This window comes from Lepidochelys kempii, chromosome 1 (assembly GCF_965140285.1).
Source record: "Lepidochelys kempii isolate rLepKem1 chromosome 1, rLepKem1.hap1, whole genome shotgun sequence".
In the NCBI taxonomy this organism is placed as follows: Eukaryota; Metazoa; Chordata; order Testudines; family Cheloniidae; genus Lepidochelys; species Lepidochelys kempii.
This window is the reverse complement of record NC_136380.1, coordinates 322,035,356-322,056,628: the sequence shown is the minus strand read 5'-3', so window position 1 is coordinate 322,056,628 and position 21,273 is coordinate 322,035,356. Positions and strand designations below refer to the sequence as shown.

The window sequence follows — 21,273 nt, the reverse complement described above, 5'->3', positions numbered from 1 at the left end:
GATGTGCAGCGCTTCCTGCTGTGCTCTTCTAACCGCCCTAGTGTCTGACTGTGCGTTTTCAGCGCCCAGGCGATTTTCATCAACCTCCCACCCTGCCATAAATGTCTTCCCCCTTACTCTCACAGAGATTGTGGGACAAGCAGCAATAACAATGGGAATATTGGTTTCGCTGAGGTCTGAGCAAGTCGGTAAACTGCGCCAGTGACCCTTTAAACGTCCAAATGCACACTCTACCACCATTCTGCACTTGCTCAGCCTATAGTTGAACAGCTCCTGACTACCGTCCAGGGTGCCTGTGTATGGCTTCATGAGCCAGGGCATTAAGGGGAAGGCTGGGTCCCCAAGGATAACTATAGGCATTTCAACATCCCCAACAGTTATTTTCTGGTCTGGGAAGTAAATCCCTTCCTGCAGCCATTTAAACAGACCAGAGTTCCTGAAGACACGAACATCATGAATCTTTCCCGACCATCCCACCTTGATGTTGGTGAAACGTCCCTTGTGATCCACCAGTGGTTGCAGCACCATTGAAAAGTACCCCTTTCGGTTTATGTACTTACTGCCCTGGTGGTCCGGTCCCAAGATAGGGATATGTATTCCGTCTATAGCCCCACCACAGTTAGGGAATCGCATTGCAGCAAAGCCATCTAGTATGACCTGCACATTTCCCAGAGTCACTACCCTTGATAGCAGCAGCTCAGTGATTGAGTTGGCTACTTGCATCACAACAACCCCCACAGTAGATTTGCTCACTCCAAATTGATTACCGACTGACTGGTAGCTGTCTGGCATTGCAAGCTTCCACAGGGCTATTGCCACTCGTTTGTGAACTGTGAGGGCTGTTCTCATCTTGGTATTCTTGCACTTCAGGGCAGGGGAAAGCAAGTCACAAAGTTCCAGTAAAGTGCCCTTACGCATGCGAAAGTTTTGGAGCCACTGGGAATCATCCCAGACCTGCAACACTGTGGTCCCACCACTCTGTGCTTGTTTCCCGAGCCCAGAATCGGCGTTCCATGGCATAAGCCTGCCCCATTAATACCATGATGTCCAAATTACGGGGGAACATGGTTTTAGAGAAAAGTGTGTTCATGTTCTCATCACCGTGCTGCCGTCACCTCCTCGCCTGGTTTTTTCAGGTGCTGGTTCCGCATATACTGCACGATAATGCGTGAGGTGTTTACAATGGTCATAACTGCTGTGGTGAGCTGAACGGGCTCCATGCTTGCTGTGCTATGGCGTCTGCTCCTGCTCGGGAAATCCAGGGAAAAGGGTGCGAAACGACGGTTTGCCGTTGCTCTGGTGGAGGGAGGTGTGACTGACAACATGGTTGGCTTACAGGGAATTAAAATCAACAAAGGGGGTGGCTTTGTGAGAAACAGAATGGCCCCCTCCAGGATAGAACTCAAAACTGGGTTTAGCAGGCCTTTGATTTCACAGAGGGAGGGAGGGAGGAGAAAATGAATACCAAACAAATTTGGTCTATTTCTTGTTTTGATCCACTTCATCTATCTTTATACATCTTGCTGGCAGCAGACTATGCAGTATGACCACTAGCTATCATCATCTTCTGGGTGCTCGGCAGAAGACGGTGCAGTATGTCTGCTGTCCATCGTCTTCTGCTGGCTGCAGATTAAAAGACAGCACTGCTGGTAGGACTGAATCGCCATGAAACGAAGCTTAAAAGGGAAGTGACCTGGCTGAGTCACTCCCATGTTTGCCCAGGCGCCCCAACCTCATTGAGGTTGGTTAAAAGAGCACCCTGGACTACGTCGACGACTGCTACCAGTCATACTGCATTGTCTGCTGCCAAAAGGCAATAAACTGTTGCTGTGGAGCAATGCAGTACCACATTTGCCAGCACCCATGAGACATACGGTGAAGGTTAGCTGAGCGGGCTCCATGCTTGCTGTGGTATGGCATCTGCACAGGTAACTCAAGAAAAAAGCCGCAAAACAATTGTCTGCCCTCGCTTTCACGGAGGGAGGGAGGGAAGGGGGGCCTGATGATATGTACCCAGAACCACCCGCGACAATGTTTTAGCCCCATCAGGCACTGGGATTTCTACCCAGAATTCAAATGGGCGGCGGAGACTGCGAGAAATGTGGGATAGCTACCACAGTGTAACGCTCCGAAAGTCGACAGTTGCCTTGGTACTGTGGACACACTCTGCTGACTAAATACACTTAGAGCATTTGTGTGGGGAGACACACAATCGACTGTATAAAAACATTTTCTACAAAACCGACTTCTATAAATTTGACCTAATTTCATAGTGTAGACAAAGCCTAAAATGACAAAGAAGTCAGTGTTTTGTGGACATTTGTTCTAAGTTAACTAGAGAATTTATTTTGGGCTGCAACCTATTTCTGCTTTTAAAACACGGAATAAATATTTTTATCTGAAAAAGTTTGAAATATAAATTTCATATTGAACTGTGTGTTTTTTGTATCCCTGTAAAAATCTGATGATGGAAATCTTTTTTTTCCCTCTTCATATTTTCAGGGTTATCTTCCCGCCAATGTGGACCGAAGAGAAGGCACTTTACAGAGAAAACGAAAAGAATATTTTGCTTTTATTGAACAATATTATGACTCCAGAAATGATGAAAATCATCAAGACACATACAGACAGGTAGAGTAGCTTATTGAAAACTCTGAAACTCTTAAAAGTTCCATGAAAAATCTTTTTGATAACATGTTCAGTATGTTCTATATTGCTTTATTACTACTTCATAGCAAAGCAGAAGGATATTTTTGTTTAGCCATATGTTCAATAATTATTTTTGTGCTTTGCCACCATTTAAATCTAGCAAAGGCTGTTCAGTAATAATGAGGCATCTTTAATTGATCTGTAATTTAGAAAAATGTTAATAATTTTATTTCTTTGCTTGTAAAACATTAAATATCAAGATATTAAATCATTTAGGGCGCTTGGTATGCAATACTACCACTTCCTGCACATGAGGGGAAACAGGCTTCAGAAAGCTTCCCCATCTCATGGGGCAGGGAGAGTCGAGAGTAGCAGAAGCTCCCTAATAGTAGGAGCCCCCCCGCGTGGCCCCTTCCCCCCAGTACCCTGCACTTCACTAACATAGCCCTCCCACTTTCAAAAGCCCCGCCCCCCCCGGACTCCCCTGTTTTTGTGCCCCTGGTTGGAGTGGAAGAAGGCGGAGCTTTGACTCTCTGCTCCCCAAGTGCACCCGGTGGCATAGCTGGGGGGAGTTTATGCTCTGACAGATACATGTCATACTTCACATTCTCCCCAGAAGGGTGGGCAGACTGGGGATATTGTGACCTGCTGCCCCTGATCTAGCCCTTAACATATTTACTGTAACAGGGTGGATCTGCATCTGTAGGTTTTTCTTTCCCCATTGAACACCAGTTTTACAATACAGACTAATTTTTGGTATTAATTCCAGTTCACGTTGGGACCTTCAGCTAACCTTTTTCTTTGCAGTTCAACAGTAATTTTTCCAGTTTTTTTCCAATTGAGTCTTTAGATTATTCCCCAGTCTTCCCGAAGTTGCTTTTCCAAATGCTTTGAGGTGGTGCTATAGCATTAGAATAGAGGACTTGAAATTATGACTGCTACTTCAATGAAAGTAAGGAAATTAATGGAGGGTGGAGGGGAGAAGTTGAGGAGTATGAGCTAAGTGCTTTTAACATATCCCCGTAGGACATGTGATAAATGAAACAATCATATTCACCTAAAGCTACCAAATGATGGTTCTGCATGCAATTGTGAAAATTCTTCCACAAATTTTAGATGATCGGTGTGTTCTATCTTTGCCACTAAAGGGTTTGAGATTTTGGAATGCATTGGGGTGGTGGAAGATTGATTAGACACTAGAGGGGTATATGCCCATATGACTAGTTCACAGGAATATAGGTTATATCTACACTCTGGACCTTACAATAGTACAGCTGTACCACTTCCACTGTGCCGCTGTAAGGTCTCCTGTGGAGCTGCTTTATGCCGGTGGGAGGAGAGCTCTCCCGCCGGCATAATTAAATCACCCCCAAAAGTAGCGGTAGTTATGTTAGTGGAACAGCATCTTCCATTGACGTAGTGTTGTCCACACCAGCGCTTTTGTTGGTGAAACTATGTGGGTCAGGGCTATGTGTTTTCACATCCCTGACCAACAAAAGTGCTGGTGTAGCATCTCTAATCTTAATAGCATCTCTAATCTATTATATTAAAAGAGCAGGAGAAAGATACAAGAACATGTTTGTTGATGACAGGAGATTGTATTTTAAAATTAAAAACCAACATGTCACAGTTCAGGGCAACTGCACCTCTATATCCCCCTTCTTGGTCCAGCAAGGGTACCCACTTTTAGGCTCCTGGCTTATAAGACATCATCTCTCTTGGGCAGAATTCAACCTCTCTCCCTCCTGACTGGAGTCTTTCCGGGCTACACTGTTTCCTGCCCACACTGAGTTGCCTAGCAAGCCAGATGGGCTAAGCGGCTTGCATCTGCACTTTACTTTCTCCTCAGAGGCTATAAACAGCATAATTGCCCAGAGTTACAAAGTACCACGTAGCCCTTTCTAAGGAAGCATATTTATTCTGAAGGTGAAAACATTAGAGAGAAAAACATATATTAAAAACAATGAAAGAACCTACGTGCATGCTAATAAGCTTACTAGAGGTCACACTCAACTCCAACAAGGGCTCTGGCAGGTGATAAGTCTTTCAAACCCCACCAAAGTGTTTTTCTGTAGTTACAACAAGCACAGCTGTGAATCGGAGGCTGTTTACACAACAGCCTATGTTGGCATAACTTATGTCGCTCAGGAATGTGAGTAAACCACCCTCCCGAGCAACGCAAGTTATACCGACATAAGCGCTTGTGTGCACAGCATTCGCAGAGTGGTTTTATTATGCTGACGGAAGAGCTCTATTCTGTTGTCTTAGAGTGTCTTCAGCACATGCATTGCACGGCGCAGCTGCATCGGTACAGGTCTGCTTCAGCAGCATGGTATGCATAGACATGCCCTGAGTCTCTTCTTTATGCAGCTTGGGGCACTGATCTTCAGATAATCAGCAGACAATGGGTTTCTCCTCAGGTCATAGTTTCAGAAGGTTAGATCCAGAGGTGTGAATTTGCATTCATCTTCTCTCTCTAGCATTTCCTAGGAAATCCAGTTAATTTCATTTGTCCCAAAAGTTCCTTCTTTCTGGTACATTGTTTAAAATAGTGATAGAATCATAACATCGTAGGACTGGAAGGGACTTCAAGAGGTCTTCTAGTCCAGTCCTCTGTACTCAAGGCAGGACTAAGAATTATCTAGACCATCCATGACAGGTGATTGGAGACTTATTCCAGTGCTTAACCACCCTGACAGTTAGGAAGTTTTTCCTAATGTCCAACCTAAACTGCCCTAGGCGCAATTTAAGCGCATTGCTGCTTGTTCTAGCCTCTGATGTTAGAGAATAATTTTCCTCCCATCTCCTTGTCGCAATCTTTTATGTACTTAAAAACCATTATCATGTCCCCCACATCATCTTTTTTCAATCTTCCCTCATAAGTCACATTTTCTAGACCTTTAATCATTTTTGTTGTTCTTCTTGTCAAGCTGTTTGGCGGTGCCCCCGATCAGCTACAGTTGGTGGGTGCTGAGCATCCACTTCTCTCCCCCCTTCCCCCCCTTGGGTGTTCCAGCTCTGGAGCGTGCAAGGAGTTGGCACCTATGTCACTGGTGTAGTTTACTCACAAGATTGGACATCAGTGAGAAAAATATCCAGTGGTTATAGCTACCTGCTGTGTCCTGCATAATATCTGTGAAGCAAAGGGAGAAAAGTATCTGCTGGAGTGGAGGGCAGGAGTTGAGTAGCTGTCTGCTGGATTTGAGCAGCCAGATACAAAGGCTATTAGAAGAAGTCAATGTGGAGTTATACATCTCAGGGAGGCTTTGAAAGACCATTTTAACAGTGAGACAGAAAGTATATGGTACTGTAATGTGCTCCTTTGTGGCTGGTAGGAATCATGTTGTGGTTGCTGTAAATGTGGCAGTTTTACATTGTCAATGCAACTGTTAATTTTGTTTGTGAATGATTCTATGAGCTGTGTCACATTGTGCAATAATGGGTAACTGCTTTCGGAACAGCTGAGCAGTTAGCAGCATATGTTGTGAACTAACAAAGATGAATTGTGTTCCAAATAATATAATTTTATTCTCTAACAAAATCAGTGTTTTTTAAAGAAACCTATGCAGTTGTAAAACAAATACACCACCACCTCTTTCTCCTTGCTGTTTACAGCAGGGGCTTGTGACTCAGGCTCCTTGCAGCTAGCCATGGTACTGTTGTGAGTGGTGGGGTCTCTGCTGAGAATGGCATGCAGCTCTTTTGTAAAAGTGGCATATCTGGGACTCGGCATTGGATAGATTGGCTTTCTTGTATGCCTGTCGCAGCTCCTTGGCTTTCATGTGACGCTGCTGATGGTCCCTGCTGTAGCCTTTCTCCTTCATCACCATAGCAATCTGCTCGAAGATGTAAACGTTTCTGCCACTGGATCAGGTCTGTGCCTGCTGAGTCTCTTCTCTCCACAGGCCCAGGAGATCCAATATCTCCTGTCTCTGACAGGCAGGAATGTGTCTGGAGTGTGTAGCTAGCATGGTGAGCTGGGCTGTTGCACTTAACAATGGAGAGCTGCTAGGTGTGCTCGCCAAGCCAGGCAATCAGGAAAACGAATTTCAAAAATTCATGTTACTTTAAATGGAAGCGGGGGGCTTCTGTATGACTCCTGGGCAGTGGAGTTCAGTGGTAACCAAAGCGGTCAGTGTGGGGCATTGTGTCAAGCTGCTGGTGGACAGGTCAACATAAGTAATGCAGTGTCTACAGTTACCCTTTATCGACCGAAGTACATTGACTGTAGCTCAACGCTGCTCAGGGAAGTGGTGTTATGATGTTGGCATAACGGGGTATTTACAGCAGTGGAAGATCAATTTGAGACATATGCACAACTAGATCAATGTAAACTGCCTTGTGTCCACCTAACTAAGTAGTGTGGACCAGGCCCTAGAAAACTTTTAAGAGCCACCACTCTAAATGATGGCAGACTAGGGTCTCAGGATACATTTCTGGTTATATACATATTCTAACAAAAACAGTCAAGAAAAAATGAAAGTTCAATAATGTTAAAAAAATAAATTGTACGTACTTATTGATTTTTTTCTAAAATGTTTTCTGTCCAATTAGATTCACATAGATATCCCTCGTATGAATCCTGAAGCTTTAAGACTTCAACCCAAAGTAACAGAGGTAAGAATTGTTGTCAATTAATTTTAACTGTTTAGATGATTAATTTCTGAGTACTCCCAGACTGGCTATATTTTTTTATTAGTAATTACATTATGCATATGATTGCCATCTTGGCTTGAGGACAATGCTTGAAAAGCAAATAATCAAGATAGAGAAGTGATATAGTTGCAACCTGAGAATAATGTTGAAAAAGGTGAGTACGCCAGTGAAAGGTTAAAGAGATGAATGAGGTCATCTGGACTGAGCCCCAATGTGTGAGTTTTTCCATTTTCTTTTTTGATCAACAATTTTTGTTGATCACCTATGGTCACTTTGTCAAATGTATTCTTTTCCATGATCCATGTATCCCAGGCTGCCCAACATTACTCTATGCTATCAGACAAAGTGATTTAGTCTGTGATGGCATATGTATGGCAGATTTTTTTTTCTGGCTTATTTTTTGTATTCCATTATCTTGCATAATTGGTTGGTCTTCCTCCTATTAGGTTAGTTTTGGTTTTGGTTTGTTTTCGTTATTAATGTCTCTGGTTCTCTTCCCCCCTCTCCCCAGTAATTTAAAGCTGTTCTGTCTGTAATATTTAAATACTACATGCATACATAGTGTTGTACTTTTAAAGAACTTACTTACAAATATTTAATTAGAAATGTAAAATAGATTCCTTTATATGAGGTCTAAACACCTGTGTTTTTTTTCTACACTGTTAAACTCTTTTCAGTTGCTGTTTGCAGGTTGTAAATGTTAGCATGGAATACAACTATTCCTTTGAACTCCTTAAAATCTTTACAGTGGGCATCTTTGGCCTAAATAGAAGTGTTGTACTTTGAAAACAGACTAAAAACATGGCATCTTTTTATTCAACGGGTCTGGTCCCTGCATATATTGAAAAAAAATGCCTTTTTTCTTTTTCTTCCAGTTAGCACTGCGAAGCTAACACTGAGTGAGCTGAATTCGGTTCTTGCACAGCAACTGTTTTGAGTGCATAGTCTGAAGATGGAGGGGTTGCACAGGTTGTAATTGAGGACTTAATTTCATCTGGGGGAACTCTATTACAAATGCTGATATGTGAGGGAAGGAATTCAGTTTGCCATTGAGTCCAAGTTGGATTAGCAGGCCTGACAGTTAAAAACAAGTAACCAAACCCATTAAACTCTTCTCAACCCCATCCCCTGCTCTTCCCCCCAAATGCATCATAACTCCCAAAATAAAATTTAAAATTCCAAATATTTTTTAACTTGTAAACTGAGCACATTTGATATGGAATGCCTACAATGCCATTTTAGTCATGTTTCAAAGTAGAAGCACTCTTTACTGTGTGACATCACTCACGTTTTGGGGGGAGGGCAAAGTTTTAAGACAAGAATATACATGTGAACACTTGGAACCTCACCATGCCCACTTCTTTCTATAATTGCTGGTGCACCAAGACTTGAATGTGACTACTAACTCACTTGCAGATCTTGTTTTGATTCCACTTAAAACAAAGTAATTTTTATAGTAGGTATATCTGTCACTGTACCTAGAATGGGTCACAGCTGAGAGAGCTGATGGTCAGAAAAGAGGGTAGACACCCCAAACTGGTGGTATATTCTATCATTTGATTTCACCAAGCCAGTAATAAAGGTTCACTGCTGGACCACTATACTAGTTTTACCACAGAGTACAGACCATATCCTTAGGTATTCTAGCCACTTATTACCACCCAGGCAAAATGGACTTCACGATTCGGGTGACCAGATGTCCCGTTTTTTTAAAGTTTTTTAGGACTTTTTCTTACATAGGCGCTTATTACCCACCACCCCCGTCCCATTTTTTCACAGTTGTTATCTGGTCACCCTATTCACGATGAAAGGTTATTGATACCAAATTCACCACACATTAAGTTCTTCCAGGCCCAGGCGGCTAGTCACTTACCAAGGTCAATAGATACTTCAGATCACACACCAAAAATAATGCTGTAGCCAATCCTAAATTCATAAATCTTTAGTTACCTTACTAAGGGTATGTCTACACTACAAAATTAGGTCGATTTTATAGAAGTCGATTTTCAGGAATTGATTTTATACAGTCGATTGTGTATGTCCCCACTAAGCACGTTAGGTCAATGGAGTGCATACTCACTACCGTGGCTAGCATTGACTCACGGAGAGGTGAACTGTGGGAAGCTATCCCAGAGTTATCGCAGTCTCCATTGGAATTCTGCGTTAAGCTCCCAATGCTTGATGGGGCAAAAACATTGTCATGGGTGGCTTTGGGTACATGTCGTCAGTCTCCCCTCCCTCTCTCCATGAAAGCAACTGCAGACAATGATTTATTGCCTTTTTTCCTGGATTACCCGTGCAGGCGCCATAGTATGGCAAGCATGGAGCCTGCTCAGCTCATCACTGCTGTTGCGAGCATTGTAAACACCTCGTGCATTATACTGTGGTATGTGCAGAACCTGGCTAAGAGATGGCAGCATGAGGACGATTGTGAGGAGGACATGGACACAGATGTTCCTGAAAGCACAGGCTGTGGCAATTGGGACATCATGGTGGCAGTGGGGCTGGTTGTTAGAGTGGAATGCCGATTCTGGGCCCGGCAAACAAGCACAGACTGGTGGGACCACATAGTCTTGTAGGTATGAGATGATTCCCAGTGGCTGCGAAATCTTTGCATGCGTAAGGCCGCTTTCCTGGAACTCTGTGAGCTGCTTTCCCCCACCCTGAATCATAGAATCATAGAATATCAGGGTTGGAAGGGACCTCAGGAGGTCATCTAGTCCAACCCCCTGCTCAAAGCAGGATCAATCCCCAATTAAATCATCCCAGCCAGGGCTTTGTCAAGCCTGACCTTAAAAACTTCTAAGGAAGGAGATTCCACCACCTCCCTAGATAACGCATTCGTGTTTCACCACCCTCCTAGTGAAAAAGTTTTTCCTAATATCCAACCTAAACCTTCCCCACTGCAACTTGAGACCATTACTCCTTGTCCTGTCCTCTTCTACCACTGAGAATAGTCTAGAACTATCCTCTCTGGAACCACCTCTCAAGTAGTTGAAAGCAGCTATCAAATCCCCCCTCATTCTTCTCTTCTGCAGACTAAACAATCCCAGTTCCCTCAGCCTCTCCTCATAAGTCAAGTGAAGTGCAGGAATACCAAGATAGGAGCTGCCCTGACAGTTGAGAAATGAGTGGTGATAGCCCTGTGGAAGCTTGCAATGCCTGACTGCTACCGGTCAGTCAGGAATCAATTTGGAGTGAGCAAATCTACTGTGGGGACTGGTGTGATTCAAGTAGCCAACACAATCACTGAGCTGCTGATATCAAGGGTAGCGACTCTGGGAAATGTGCAGGTCATAGTGGATGGCTTTGGTGCAATGGGATTCCCTAACTGTGGTGGGGAGATAGACGGAACATATATTCTTATCTTGGTACTGGACCACCTTGGCAGCCAGTACATAAACCGCAAGGGGTACTTCTCAATGGTGTTGCAAGCACTGGTGGATCACAAGGGATGTTTCACCGACATCAACGTGGGATGGCCGGGAAAGGTGCATGATGCTCGCATCTTTAGGAACTCCTGGCTGTTTGAGCAGCTGCAAGAAGGGACTTACTTCCCAGACCAGAAAATAACTGTTGGGGATGTTGAAATGCCGACAGTTACCTTTGGAGACCCTTGCTCCCACAGCTTAAGAAGCCATACATAGGCAGCCTGGACAATAGTAAGGAGCAGTTCAACTATAGGCTGATCAAGTGCAGAATGGTGGTAGAATGTGCCTTTGGATGTTTAAAAGCTCGCTGGCGCTGTTTGCTGACTAGGTTAGACCTCAGCGCAACCAATATTCCCATTGTTCTTACTGCTTGCTGTGTGCTCCATAATATCTGTAAGAGTAAGAGGGAGATGTTTATAGTGGGGTGGAACGTTGAGGCAAATCACCTGGCTGCCAATTTTGAACAGCTAGACACCAGGGTGATTAGAAGAGCACAGCTAGATGCGCTGCACATCGGAGAGGCTTTGAAAATGAGTTTCATGACTGGACCGGCTACGGTGTGACAGTTGTGTGTGTTTCTCCTTGATGCAAACCTGCCCACTTTGTTGATTTTTATTCCCTGTAAGCTAACCACCCTCCCCCCTTTCACACCTGGCAAAGGAAATAAAGTCACTATTTTGAAACCATGCATTCTTTCTTTATTAATTAAAAAAAAACACGGAAATAATTGATAAGGTAGCCCGGGTGGGGTGGGGGAGGAGGGAAGGACAAGGGAACATTGCTTATTGTAGCCACGCTACAAATCAAAACTGTTTGAATGACAGCCTTGTGTTGCTTGAGCCATCCTCTGGAGTGGAGTGGCTGGGTGCCCGGAGCCCTCTCCTCCCCCGCGTTCTTGGGCATCTGGGTGAGGAAGATACGAAACTTGGGGAGGAGGGCAGGCATTTGTACAGTGGGTGCAGCGGTGGTCTGGGCTCTTGTTGGCTTTTTTGCAGCTCCACCAGATGCCTGAGCATGTCGGTTTGCTCTCCCATTAGCCACATCATTGCATCCTGCCTCTTCTCATCACGCTCACTTAGTGCTTTTCTGGACTCTGCCACTGAATGCCTCCATGCATTCAGCTGTGCCCTATCAATGCAGGACGACTGCATGAGCTCAGAAAACATGTTACTGAGAGTGAGGTTTTTTTCGCCTTCTAATCTGCGATAACCTCAGGGACGGAGATAATAGGAGGAGCATCAAAGCTTTTGCACATGCAGCAGGATAAAAAGGGAGAGTAAAATTTAAGACTATACATTTCTGAGAACAAAAGGGAGACTTTCACAGTGAATCAAGCAATTCAAAACAGACAGCACATGTGCTTTAGTATGGTACAAGGTCTCAGTTTGCCTTTTATATTGAGCGCCTGCAGGTATGGTGACACATCACACATGGCTGGGCAACAGAATTTGGTTTCTAGGCAGCCATGGTAACCCAAAGAGGACACGGGTTTGGCTTCTAACGCCTTCATAACATGTGGGAATGTTTTCAAACTTCAGTGTTCTCCTTTCCCATAGAAGCAATGCCAGTTGGGCTTGCTATTTGAAAGGAGGGGCTTCCGTTTTTGGGTGGATGTGCTGCACACACCTCTGACCCCTCCGCGTGGCTATTTGGGATGATCTGTTCACCCCTCCCCCCGTTGCACAGCTATGGGATGATCCCTTTTAGCCAAGTGCAAACAGCTCAGCATGAACAGGGTCCTTTTACTGTTCCCATACAAAAGTTCCCGTTTCAACCAGGTGACCATGAATGATATCACTCTCCTGAGGCTAACACAGAAAGATAAAGACCGAATGTTGCTTGAATGTGACCAAAACCCAGGACCATTTGCTGCCATGCTTTGTACTGCAATGATTCCAGACTACTTGCTACTGGCTTGGTGTGGTAAAGTGTCCTACTGTGGAGGACGAAATAAGGCAGCTCTCCCCAGGAACCTTCTGCAAAGGCTTTCAGAGTATCTCCAGGAGAGCTTCATGGAGATGTCCCTGGAGGATTCCCGCTGCATCCCAGACACATTAACAGATTTTTCCAGTGGCTGTACTGGCCGCGAATGCATCCCAATTCTTCAGGGCAAATCAAACATTAAACTCTATTGCTTTTAAACCCTGTACTGTAGTTACAAATGTGCACTCACCAGAGGTGCCTTCTCCACCTTCAGGGTTGGGGATCCCGACTTGGGAGCTGTCATAAATATAAAGGGAAGGGTAAACCCCTTTGAAATCCCTCCTGGCCAGAGAAAAAAATCCTCTCACCTGTAAAGGGTTAAGAAGCTAAAGGTAACCTCACTGGCACCTGACCAAAATGACCAATGAGGAGACAAGATACTTTCAAAAGCTGGGAGGAGGGAGAGAAACAAAGGGTCTGTGTGTCTGTCTATATGCTGGTTTCTGCCGGGGATAGACCAGGAATGGAGTCTTAGAACTTTTAGTAAGTAATCTAGCTAGGTATGTGTTAGATTATGATTTCTTTAAATGGCTGAGAAAAGAATTGTGCTGAATAGAATAACTATTTCTGTCTGTTTCTTTTTTGTAACTTAAGGTTTTGCCTAGAGGGATTCTCTATGTTTTGAATCTAATTACCCTGTAAGGTATCTACCATCCTGATTTTACAGGGAGGATTTCTTTATTTCTATTTACTTCTATTTCTATTAAAAGTCTTCTTGTAAAAAAACTGAATGCTTTTTCATTGTTCTCAGATCCAAGGGTTTGGGTCTGTGGTCACCTATGCAAATTGGTGAGGCTTTTTATCCAACATTTCCCAGAAAAGGTGGGGTGCAAGTGTTGGGAGGATTATTCATTGTTCTTAAGATCCAAAGGTCTGGGTCTGTAGTCACCTAGGCAAATTGGTGAGGCTTTTTACCAAACCTTGTCCAGAAAGTGGGGTGCAAGGTTTTGGGAAGTATTTTGGGGGGAAAGACGCGTCCAAACAGCTCTTCCCCAGTAACGAGTATTTGTTTGGTGGTGGTAGCGGCCAATCCAAGGACAAAGGGTGGAATATTTTGTACCTTGGGGAAGTTTTGACCTAAGCTGGTAAAGATAAGCTTAGGAGGTTTTTCATGCAGGTCCCCACATCTGTACCCTAGAGTTCAGAGTGGGGGAGGAACCTTGATAGGAGCGTATTTGGCTCCAGGGTGCCAGGGAGAATGAATTCACTGCTTGCCTGCTGTGCATTCCGCCCCGACCCATCCACAAAATCCTCCACTATGTTGCGTGAGAATTCCCCCCCTCCTCTCCCCCCACACCCGTTGCAGGTGTTGCGGACAGTGGTGGGGTAGTGGTAGGGTCTCTAGAATGCCATGCAGCTGATCATAGAAGCGGCATGTATGGGGCTCTGACCCAGAGTGACCATTTGCCTCCTTTGTATTTTGGTAGGCTTGCCTGAGCTCCTTGACTTTCATGCGGCACTGCTGTGTGTCCATGTTATAGACTCTGTCCATCATGCCCTGTGCCATTTTGGTGTGTATATATATATAAGCATTTCCTCTCTTTGATAGGAGTTCGGCCTCCACAGATTCTTCTCCCCACACAGCAATCAGATCCAGTGTCTCCTGTTCACTCCATACTGGAGCTCGTTTGCGATTCTGGGGGGACTGCATGGTCACCTATGCTGCTGAGCTCGCCACGCTGACCAAACAGGAAATGAAATTCAAAAGTTCCCGGAGCTTTTACTGTGTATCTGGCTAGTGCATTGGAGTTGAAAGTGCTGTCCAGAGTGGTCACATTGGGGCACTCTCGGATAGTCCTCGGAGGTCAATAATGTCGATTTGCACTACCCCAAATTCGACCCAGCAAGGTCGTTTTTAGCTCTACTCCCCTCGCTGGGGAGGAATACAGAATATCAACTTTAAGAGCCCGTTCCGTCGACCTAAAGGGGTTGCTTGTGTAGACGCATACATTATAAAATTGACCTAACGCAGCTAAATTTGACCTAACCCTGTAGTGTAGACCAGGGCTAAGAAAAGAGCTGAGTTATTTCAGAGGTTAAAGCTGGTAAAGTACGTTACAGATGAATTCGAGTTTATAAATCCAAAATGCTAGAAGGGATGTTATATCTGCTTGTTTCTATAAGTCTATCTGGTTTCCCAGAATGGTTCTGGGGACCTCAGTGCGTTGTTCAAAGTTTCCTTTGTCAGAGTTCATCAGTTTAGAGATGTGGTAGGAAAGAGGTGGCCAGGGGCCTTTTGTTCCCACCTTTTATATCTTTGCCCCCTTTCCTGAAAAAATCAGCTGTGTCATGGGGTTAGGCAGTCCATTGCATAAGTGCCGCGGCACACAGTTCCAGCGCCGTACGTGCTCGTTGACCAGCCCTTCATACGAATTGCATATTTTAGCTTGCACTTTTGCCTACCTGTTGTCATCTGAGGTGTTTTCGGGGATGACTTAGACATCCTTATTTTCAGCTCCTCTGTTTTCTCTAAAGAGCTAACCTGTGGGCATTTCTCAGACCACAATGTGTTTGTGACTCAAACATACAGCAACATTTCATAACTCCATGCACAGTGTCAATACATTCATTGTAATGAGATAATAACCTTTTCAATGATACCTCAGAAGGCGTTCTTTTTAGAAGATTTATCGCAATTTTATAAAACTTGTGACCACATTAGTGTAGATGGTCACCTTCCCTTTTATACAACATCACCATATCAATTTTGGTTTTCTGTAGATTTTCCCTTATTCTCTTGTAAAATGTTATTCAGCAGATGAAAAAAAAATTGCTGTGTGTGTGTTACACCAAAGCTTATGTTAAAAAACATAATTAAGATTACAAAGTTAAATGCTCAAAGTAAGGAAATGCTAAAATTATGGTTACCTATGCATCTTTGATTTCTCTCCCTTGTATATATGTATTACACAATCTTTAATTACAGATTATTTTTTTTCTGCTTAGACCCATGCTTCATTTGCTTCACAGGATGGACCTGCTTTGGAGATGAATGAGGGCTGTGTAGTGAAGGAGGCCATTGTCCATTGGGGTCCTGCCTCTTTTGTTGTAGAAATTGGCAGTTGTGTAGTGAAAAGAGGTAGGACATTGCAGGAAGAGAAGGGAGGTTCTGTTGTATTAACACAACTGATCTCTTTGCTAAGACAAAAAGAAAAGGAGTACTTGTGGCACCTTAGAGTCAAACAAATTTATTTGAGCATAAGCTTTCGTGAGCTACAGCTCACTTCATGCTCAAATAAATTTGTTACTCTCTAAGGTGCCACAAGTACTCCTTTTCTTTTTGCGAATACAGACTAACGTGGCTGCTACTCTGAAACTTTGCTAAGACAGTTAATGCTGCCTTAGAGAAATAGATTCTATTCCTGCTTCTGTCACAGAGTTCCTTTGTGATGCTAACTTGGTCTTTTAAATCAAACTTCACAGATGGTCCCTAATTGTTGTGTGTTCCTCATTTTTGGGGTGCTTGACTTGAGACGCTGGGATCTGATTTGCAATGGCACGGAACACTCATAATTGGAAGTGAAGTCAATGGGAGCTGTGTTTTAGACGTATAAAGTTTTTTAGAATGCGAAGTATTCTGAAAAATCACGGCCCAGGAATCTCTAAGTGGGCGTGCAAAATTAGTGTCTGTGTGTGTGTGTATATATATACATATATATTTAAGCGTGCGAAAAAGCATGTTTATTTCCCTAGCCTCTTTCTTGGAAATGGCTGAAATTTAAAAATATATAATTTTTACACATCAGCTGTCTGCCTAAGGGGGTGTTACACGCACGCACACACACACACACGCACACACAGCCTGAGGCAGACAGCTGATGTGTTAAATTTCAGTTCAAATGATTAAACTTTGGCAAATTTTGCAACTGAAAAGGGACTTGTAATGGGAGGAATTGGGCAACCTTAATAGGTGGTGCTACCAGCCCCACCTATAATAAAGTTGGCAATAGGACACATTTTTCTGAGTTTACCTCTCTCATAATTCATTTTTCCACCTTTGGGCTCATTTGATAGCAAATTGGCTACAGTTCACAAAATCCCCCTCCCCGCTGCCCCAGTCAAATATCCTCTCTCTGGAAGTGGGTGTCTGAATGGCAGGTACATGGCCAATCTCTGGAGTCCTAAGGAATGGAGTTGGGAGCACACTCACGTGTACTGGTGCCTTTACCTTCCATTTATTCCTTCCCTTCCCATCCTAGAGCACATGCAGAGATCTTGCCTGGGAAATGGGAGAGCTTTCTTGAGCACTTCCTGCCACCCATTGGCCAATGAGTGGTTTGTGTTTGAGAAGCAGGTTGGCTTTCTTACATGCCCCTACCCCCATCAGTATTTAAGGCACTGCACCACCTTTCCTACCTTATAGTTGAGGTATTATTCCCAGTATGCTGTGGTTTTCATTAGATCCTCTGGTTTTGGGTACTGGGAAGGAAATTGGCAAGGTGTCTGGGGGACCTTTCATCTTCCTATTTTTACCATTCTCCTATGTGTCTTGATCAGCAGTCTACCAGCTCTGCTTTAGTTTAGGGTAACCAGACATCCCAGGGAAGAGGAGCAGTCCCAATTCTATATCTTGTTTTATTTAACTCACGACTCGTTTCAGTGAAGAGAAGGAGAAGAGTAAAACAAAACAGATACTGTAGGATAAAGACAGAGGATGAGGAAAAAGGAGAGGAGCAAGAATTTAAAGAACACAATGAGGATGAAGGAAAAGGAATTAAAAAAAAGCTCAAATAAAGGTTTCTTGGGAAGAGATGGGGACAGATTAAAAATACACAAGTGGTTATGCAATAGACAATGGGATATAGAAAGGTAAATATTAAACATTTGAACTATCCCTATATTATATCTGCAGTACCATTTCCAGACAGAGGAATAGAAAAGGGCAAACTTATCTGAGATCAAATACTGAAAATATTTTTATTGTAAATGATTTTACAGGGATTTTTTTATTTAACCCACTACAGTTTTGCAACCCTTTTGATCATTTTATTTCAGAGAAGAAACTGCGGTATGAAAAATTATCTAATCTTTTACCCTGCCAGTCCAGGACTGCTCCTTATAATTTAATGTGCCTGTGAGTTAGGCCCTGATCCAGTGAAACACTGAAGTAGGTGTGCCAGTGTAAGCATGTAAAAGTGGTCTCACTGAAGTCAGTGGAACTATACCACATGCTGGATCAGAAACTTAGTGTTTTGAAAGTATTTTCTTCTACCTTAGTGTTGAAAGTTTGCAGGGTCACACATGCAAAAAATAATTGTCATTGTTTCAGTATAAACATAGAATTACCTTAAATGTTAGTGTAGCTATTAGAGTCAAACACAGCAGTTCAAGATCTGTTTTGGCTGCAAGATTTTGATTTGGGAAAACTATGATTTGGAGGGGAAAGAAAAACTCCTTAACACAATTCAAATTAAAACAATTCAGATTAAAAAGTTTTATGCACTAAGTCACCTGCTGTCCAGCAAGTCATCTACTGCTCAGTGATTTGAGGTCCAGATAAAGATGAATGTAAATTAACCTTCTAATAAGATGGATGAACTGTTGATACGCTATTTTCTAACAAATGTAATACTTGAAGTGTAAATTACAAACTGAACAGGAAATCATTTCATGTTATACAAGTGCACTACTATATTAATACTGTTATGTAAATCTAAAAAAGAGCAAATGCTGTGGTATCTTACACGAATATTTTTCCAGTTTTAGAATTTGTGGTATTGTGTTGGTACATACTGTGTGGTAACTAGTTTATAGTCCAGTGTATTGACTTTTAGTTCTTAATTATTTTTTTTCAGGTTATGTAGCTCAAATGAGGAATTGTTTTGAATAATTGACTCTCTCCTCATTTTATAGTAGTGTGAGCTTTTAACAAATTTGAACTGCATTGGCATAAATTTTCTACTTGCATTCAAAGATAACAGTTGCATGGTTCAATAAAACTAATTTTTAAAGCATCTTACCAGGCCAACTGTCAAAACACAGGATTAAAGACTTAATCTGCTTTGAAACAGGACTAGATCAAAGTGCATTAACTGATTGTTAATGCACGTCGGCAGGATCCACATGGAGAGCTAATTTGCTGCAGGGTAGTGAGGGGTAGATTCACATGTCACCTTGCTGCAAATTAAATGTTTCTGTAGACAAGCCCTTGGATGTAATTAGGTATAGGTTCTATCATCGTAATATCTGAGTACCTTCCAATAGTGCATTAAATGATGTAACTGATGGCTGTCATGCATGGATTGTGTGCTACATAGTGTTTTGCTTTTTGGTACTGTTTTTTAATGTACACACTGCTCTGTGTGTATTAGAGAAGTCTTAGAGAGGTCAAAGAAGTGTGCCTTGCACTTGGAGTGCAAGGTATTGAAGTTTGTGGTGATCCTTATTTCTTGTGGGAATGTGTTCCACAATCTTCAACTGGCCCCGAAGAAGGCTCTGCCTCCTGCACAGTTCAGTTTTATCTTTGTGGTAGAGTGTTGAAGACAGCATTAAAGTTGAGGAGAATGAGGAAGGGAATAGGGAAAAAAGTAGCAGGAAAAAATAGTCACTAATTAAATGTATGAGAGCAGTTTCAGTACTGTATCCAACAATGAACAAGTATCGATATTAGTTGAGGATTTTGTTTCATTAAAAAATGACAATACAGAGCGGAAAACTATTCTCTCAAGCATTTTTATTCAAAAAGAAAGGTTTGTGATGGACCAAGCATAAGTGTTTGGGTCAAGGGAAGGTTAAAAATAATAAAAATCTATTAATGTCAAAAGTAAATTGTTACAAAGATTTGTTTTGACTCAAAGCTAAAGATTTTGGAATTATTTTGTGTAATGCAGACAATCAAACTACAATATACAATATTACTATTTTACTGCATCATTAAAATATTACACTCAATATTCCTCTGAAAGGAATGAAGGTGAATTTAACTATTAATTGTTGCAGTTCACACACACAGATTCAGTTTTTTAACCAAGAGCTACAAAAGCCCAAATGGTATAGTTTACCCTTTTATATATATGCATGTGTATTTTTAGGGAAAAACATTATAGGGACACCTTAACTTGATGAGTCTAAAGATTTAACTTTCATAGAGGAAGGTAAATTATATACAATATTCCATCTGAGATGCCTGCTACACAGTGTGTGTGTATTTCTTTTTTGATTATTAATTCAGCCTCTGTTTTAAAACCACAATTTTAAAATGTGAATTTGAGATCAAATTAAGATATTTTTATCTACTTTGGCAAAATACATCGTATGGCCCTACTTTTAGCCAAGCTAAATTGGATAGGAGCTCAGGTAACTTTTTTCTTTTTTGGCAGTATTTGGTACTGCAAAGGAAGTAAAATATTCCAAAAAGACTTTGAAAGTAACACTTCAAATAGTAAAGAAATGAGACATACTTATACTCCATGGATGGGCTCCATTCTCCAGTGGATTACCCTTCTAGCCATAAAGTCAGAGGGAAGGGGAAGTCTCTAAGAGCTAGGAATAGTTTCATCTTCAGTGTATTTTGTTGCGTCTAAAGTAAAAGATGACTCTGTACTACAGTATTTGGTGGATCTGTGATGCCTGGCATATTACTGACTTACTGTTCTAGATTTCTGTTTTTTTCCAAAGGGCAAAAAGTGTCTAAATACAAATTTACATAATAAATTGTAACAACATAACTGTTTTGTTACCACAGGTTTCTGTTTTAGAATAACACAGCTGGAGACATGAGTGTTAAATGGATATTGTCTAGATATGACATTTTACTGTCTAGTTTTTCCAACAGATTAATTATTTAATTTGCACTGTGTGCATGAAAGAACAGGCTGTAACATTTCATTTTTAAAAGTGGAGGGGTTTGAGTTATAAAAAGGCAGTCTGTAATTTTTGTTGCATTCTTATTATCTTTGTGTGGACAAGGAGTTTTTCATGTGAATTTATTAAAAAAAAATGAATGTAAAAAAAGGTTGTTCCTAGGCTATTGCTTATTATTAGCAGTCACAATCTAGAGGGAAATTTTAGAGCTGAGTTATAATCTTTGAAATTAGGCTGGTGTAATGAAAATGATGACAGACTCAACTTCAGCACTAGTGGGTACGGCCAGAGTAAAACATTTTAATAATTGTTTAGTAGAAATTACCGTAAAGAGGAGAGATGTCTTGTAGGTTAAAATGAATACAACTTTTAATTAATTCACTTTTGCCAACTAAAGCATGAAAATCATTTAAGTCAACAGAACTTTAATAGGCACTGCTAACCAGTAAGGATTCATTGTTAAAAGCAATTTCAGATTCTTTTGCGTGTTCATTAAACGCAGGCAGAATTATTTTGGGCTTTTTCTATTGATGGTCCTTTGGCAGATAACGTTGTTGCTTAAACAGATGGCACGCTCATTTAAATATGAGTTAATGTACTGTAACTGAGATCTGTTTTTTTCTTCAGTGTAGTCATAGATCCCAGGTTATGACAGAGACCAGGTAGATGAGGTAATATCTTTTATTGGACCAACTTCTGGTGGTGGAAGTTAAAAGCTTTCAAGCTTCATCATGCTCTTTTTCAGGTCTGT

General features: G+C 42.1%; 1 protein-coding gene across 3 annotated transcripts in view; it reads left to right on the top strand.

Annotated features, from left to right (window-relative positions):
• TBC1D22A (TBC1 domain family member 22A) overlaps positions 1-21,273 on the top strand; it is a 443,842-nt gene that overhangs the window by 84,525 nt on the left and 338,044 nt on the right. The window contains exons 6-7 of one of the 3 annotated variants that reach the window (XM_073328374.2): positions 2,503-2,631; positions 7,204-7,266. The exons of 1 other annotated variant lie outside the window; for it this stretch is intronic. In XM_073328374.2, the coding sequence (XP_073184475.1) occupies positions 2,503-2,631; positions 7,204-7,266 (192 nt within the window). The remainder of the gene's footprint in view (positions 1-2,502; positions 2,632-7,203; positions 7,267-21,273) is intronic. One more of the 3 variants, XM_073328375.2, reaches the window with a different exon arrangement.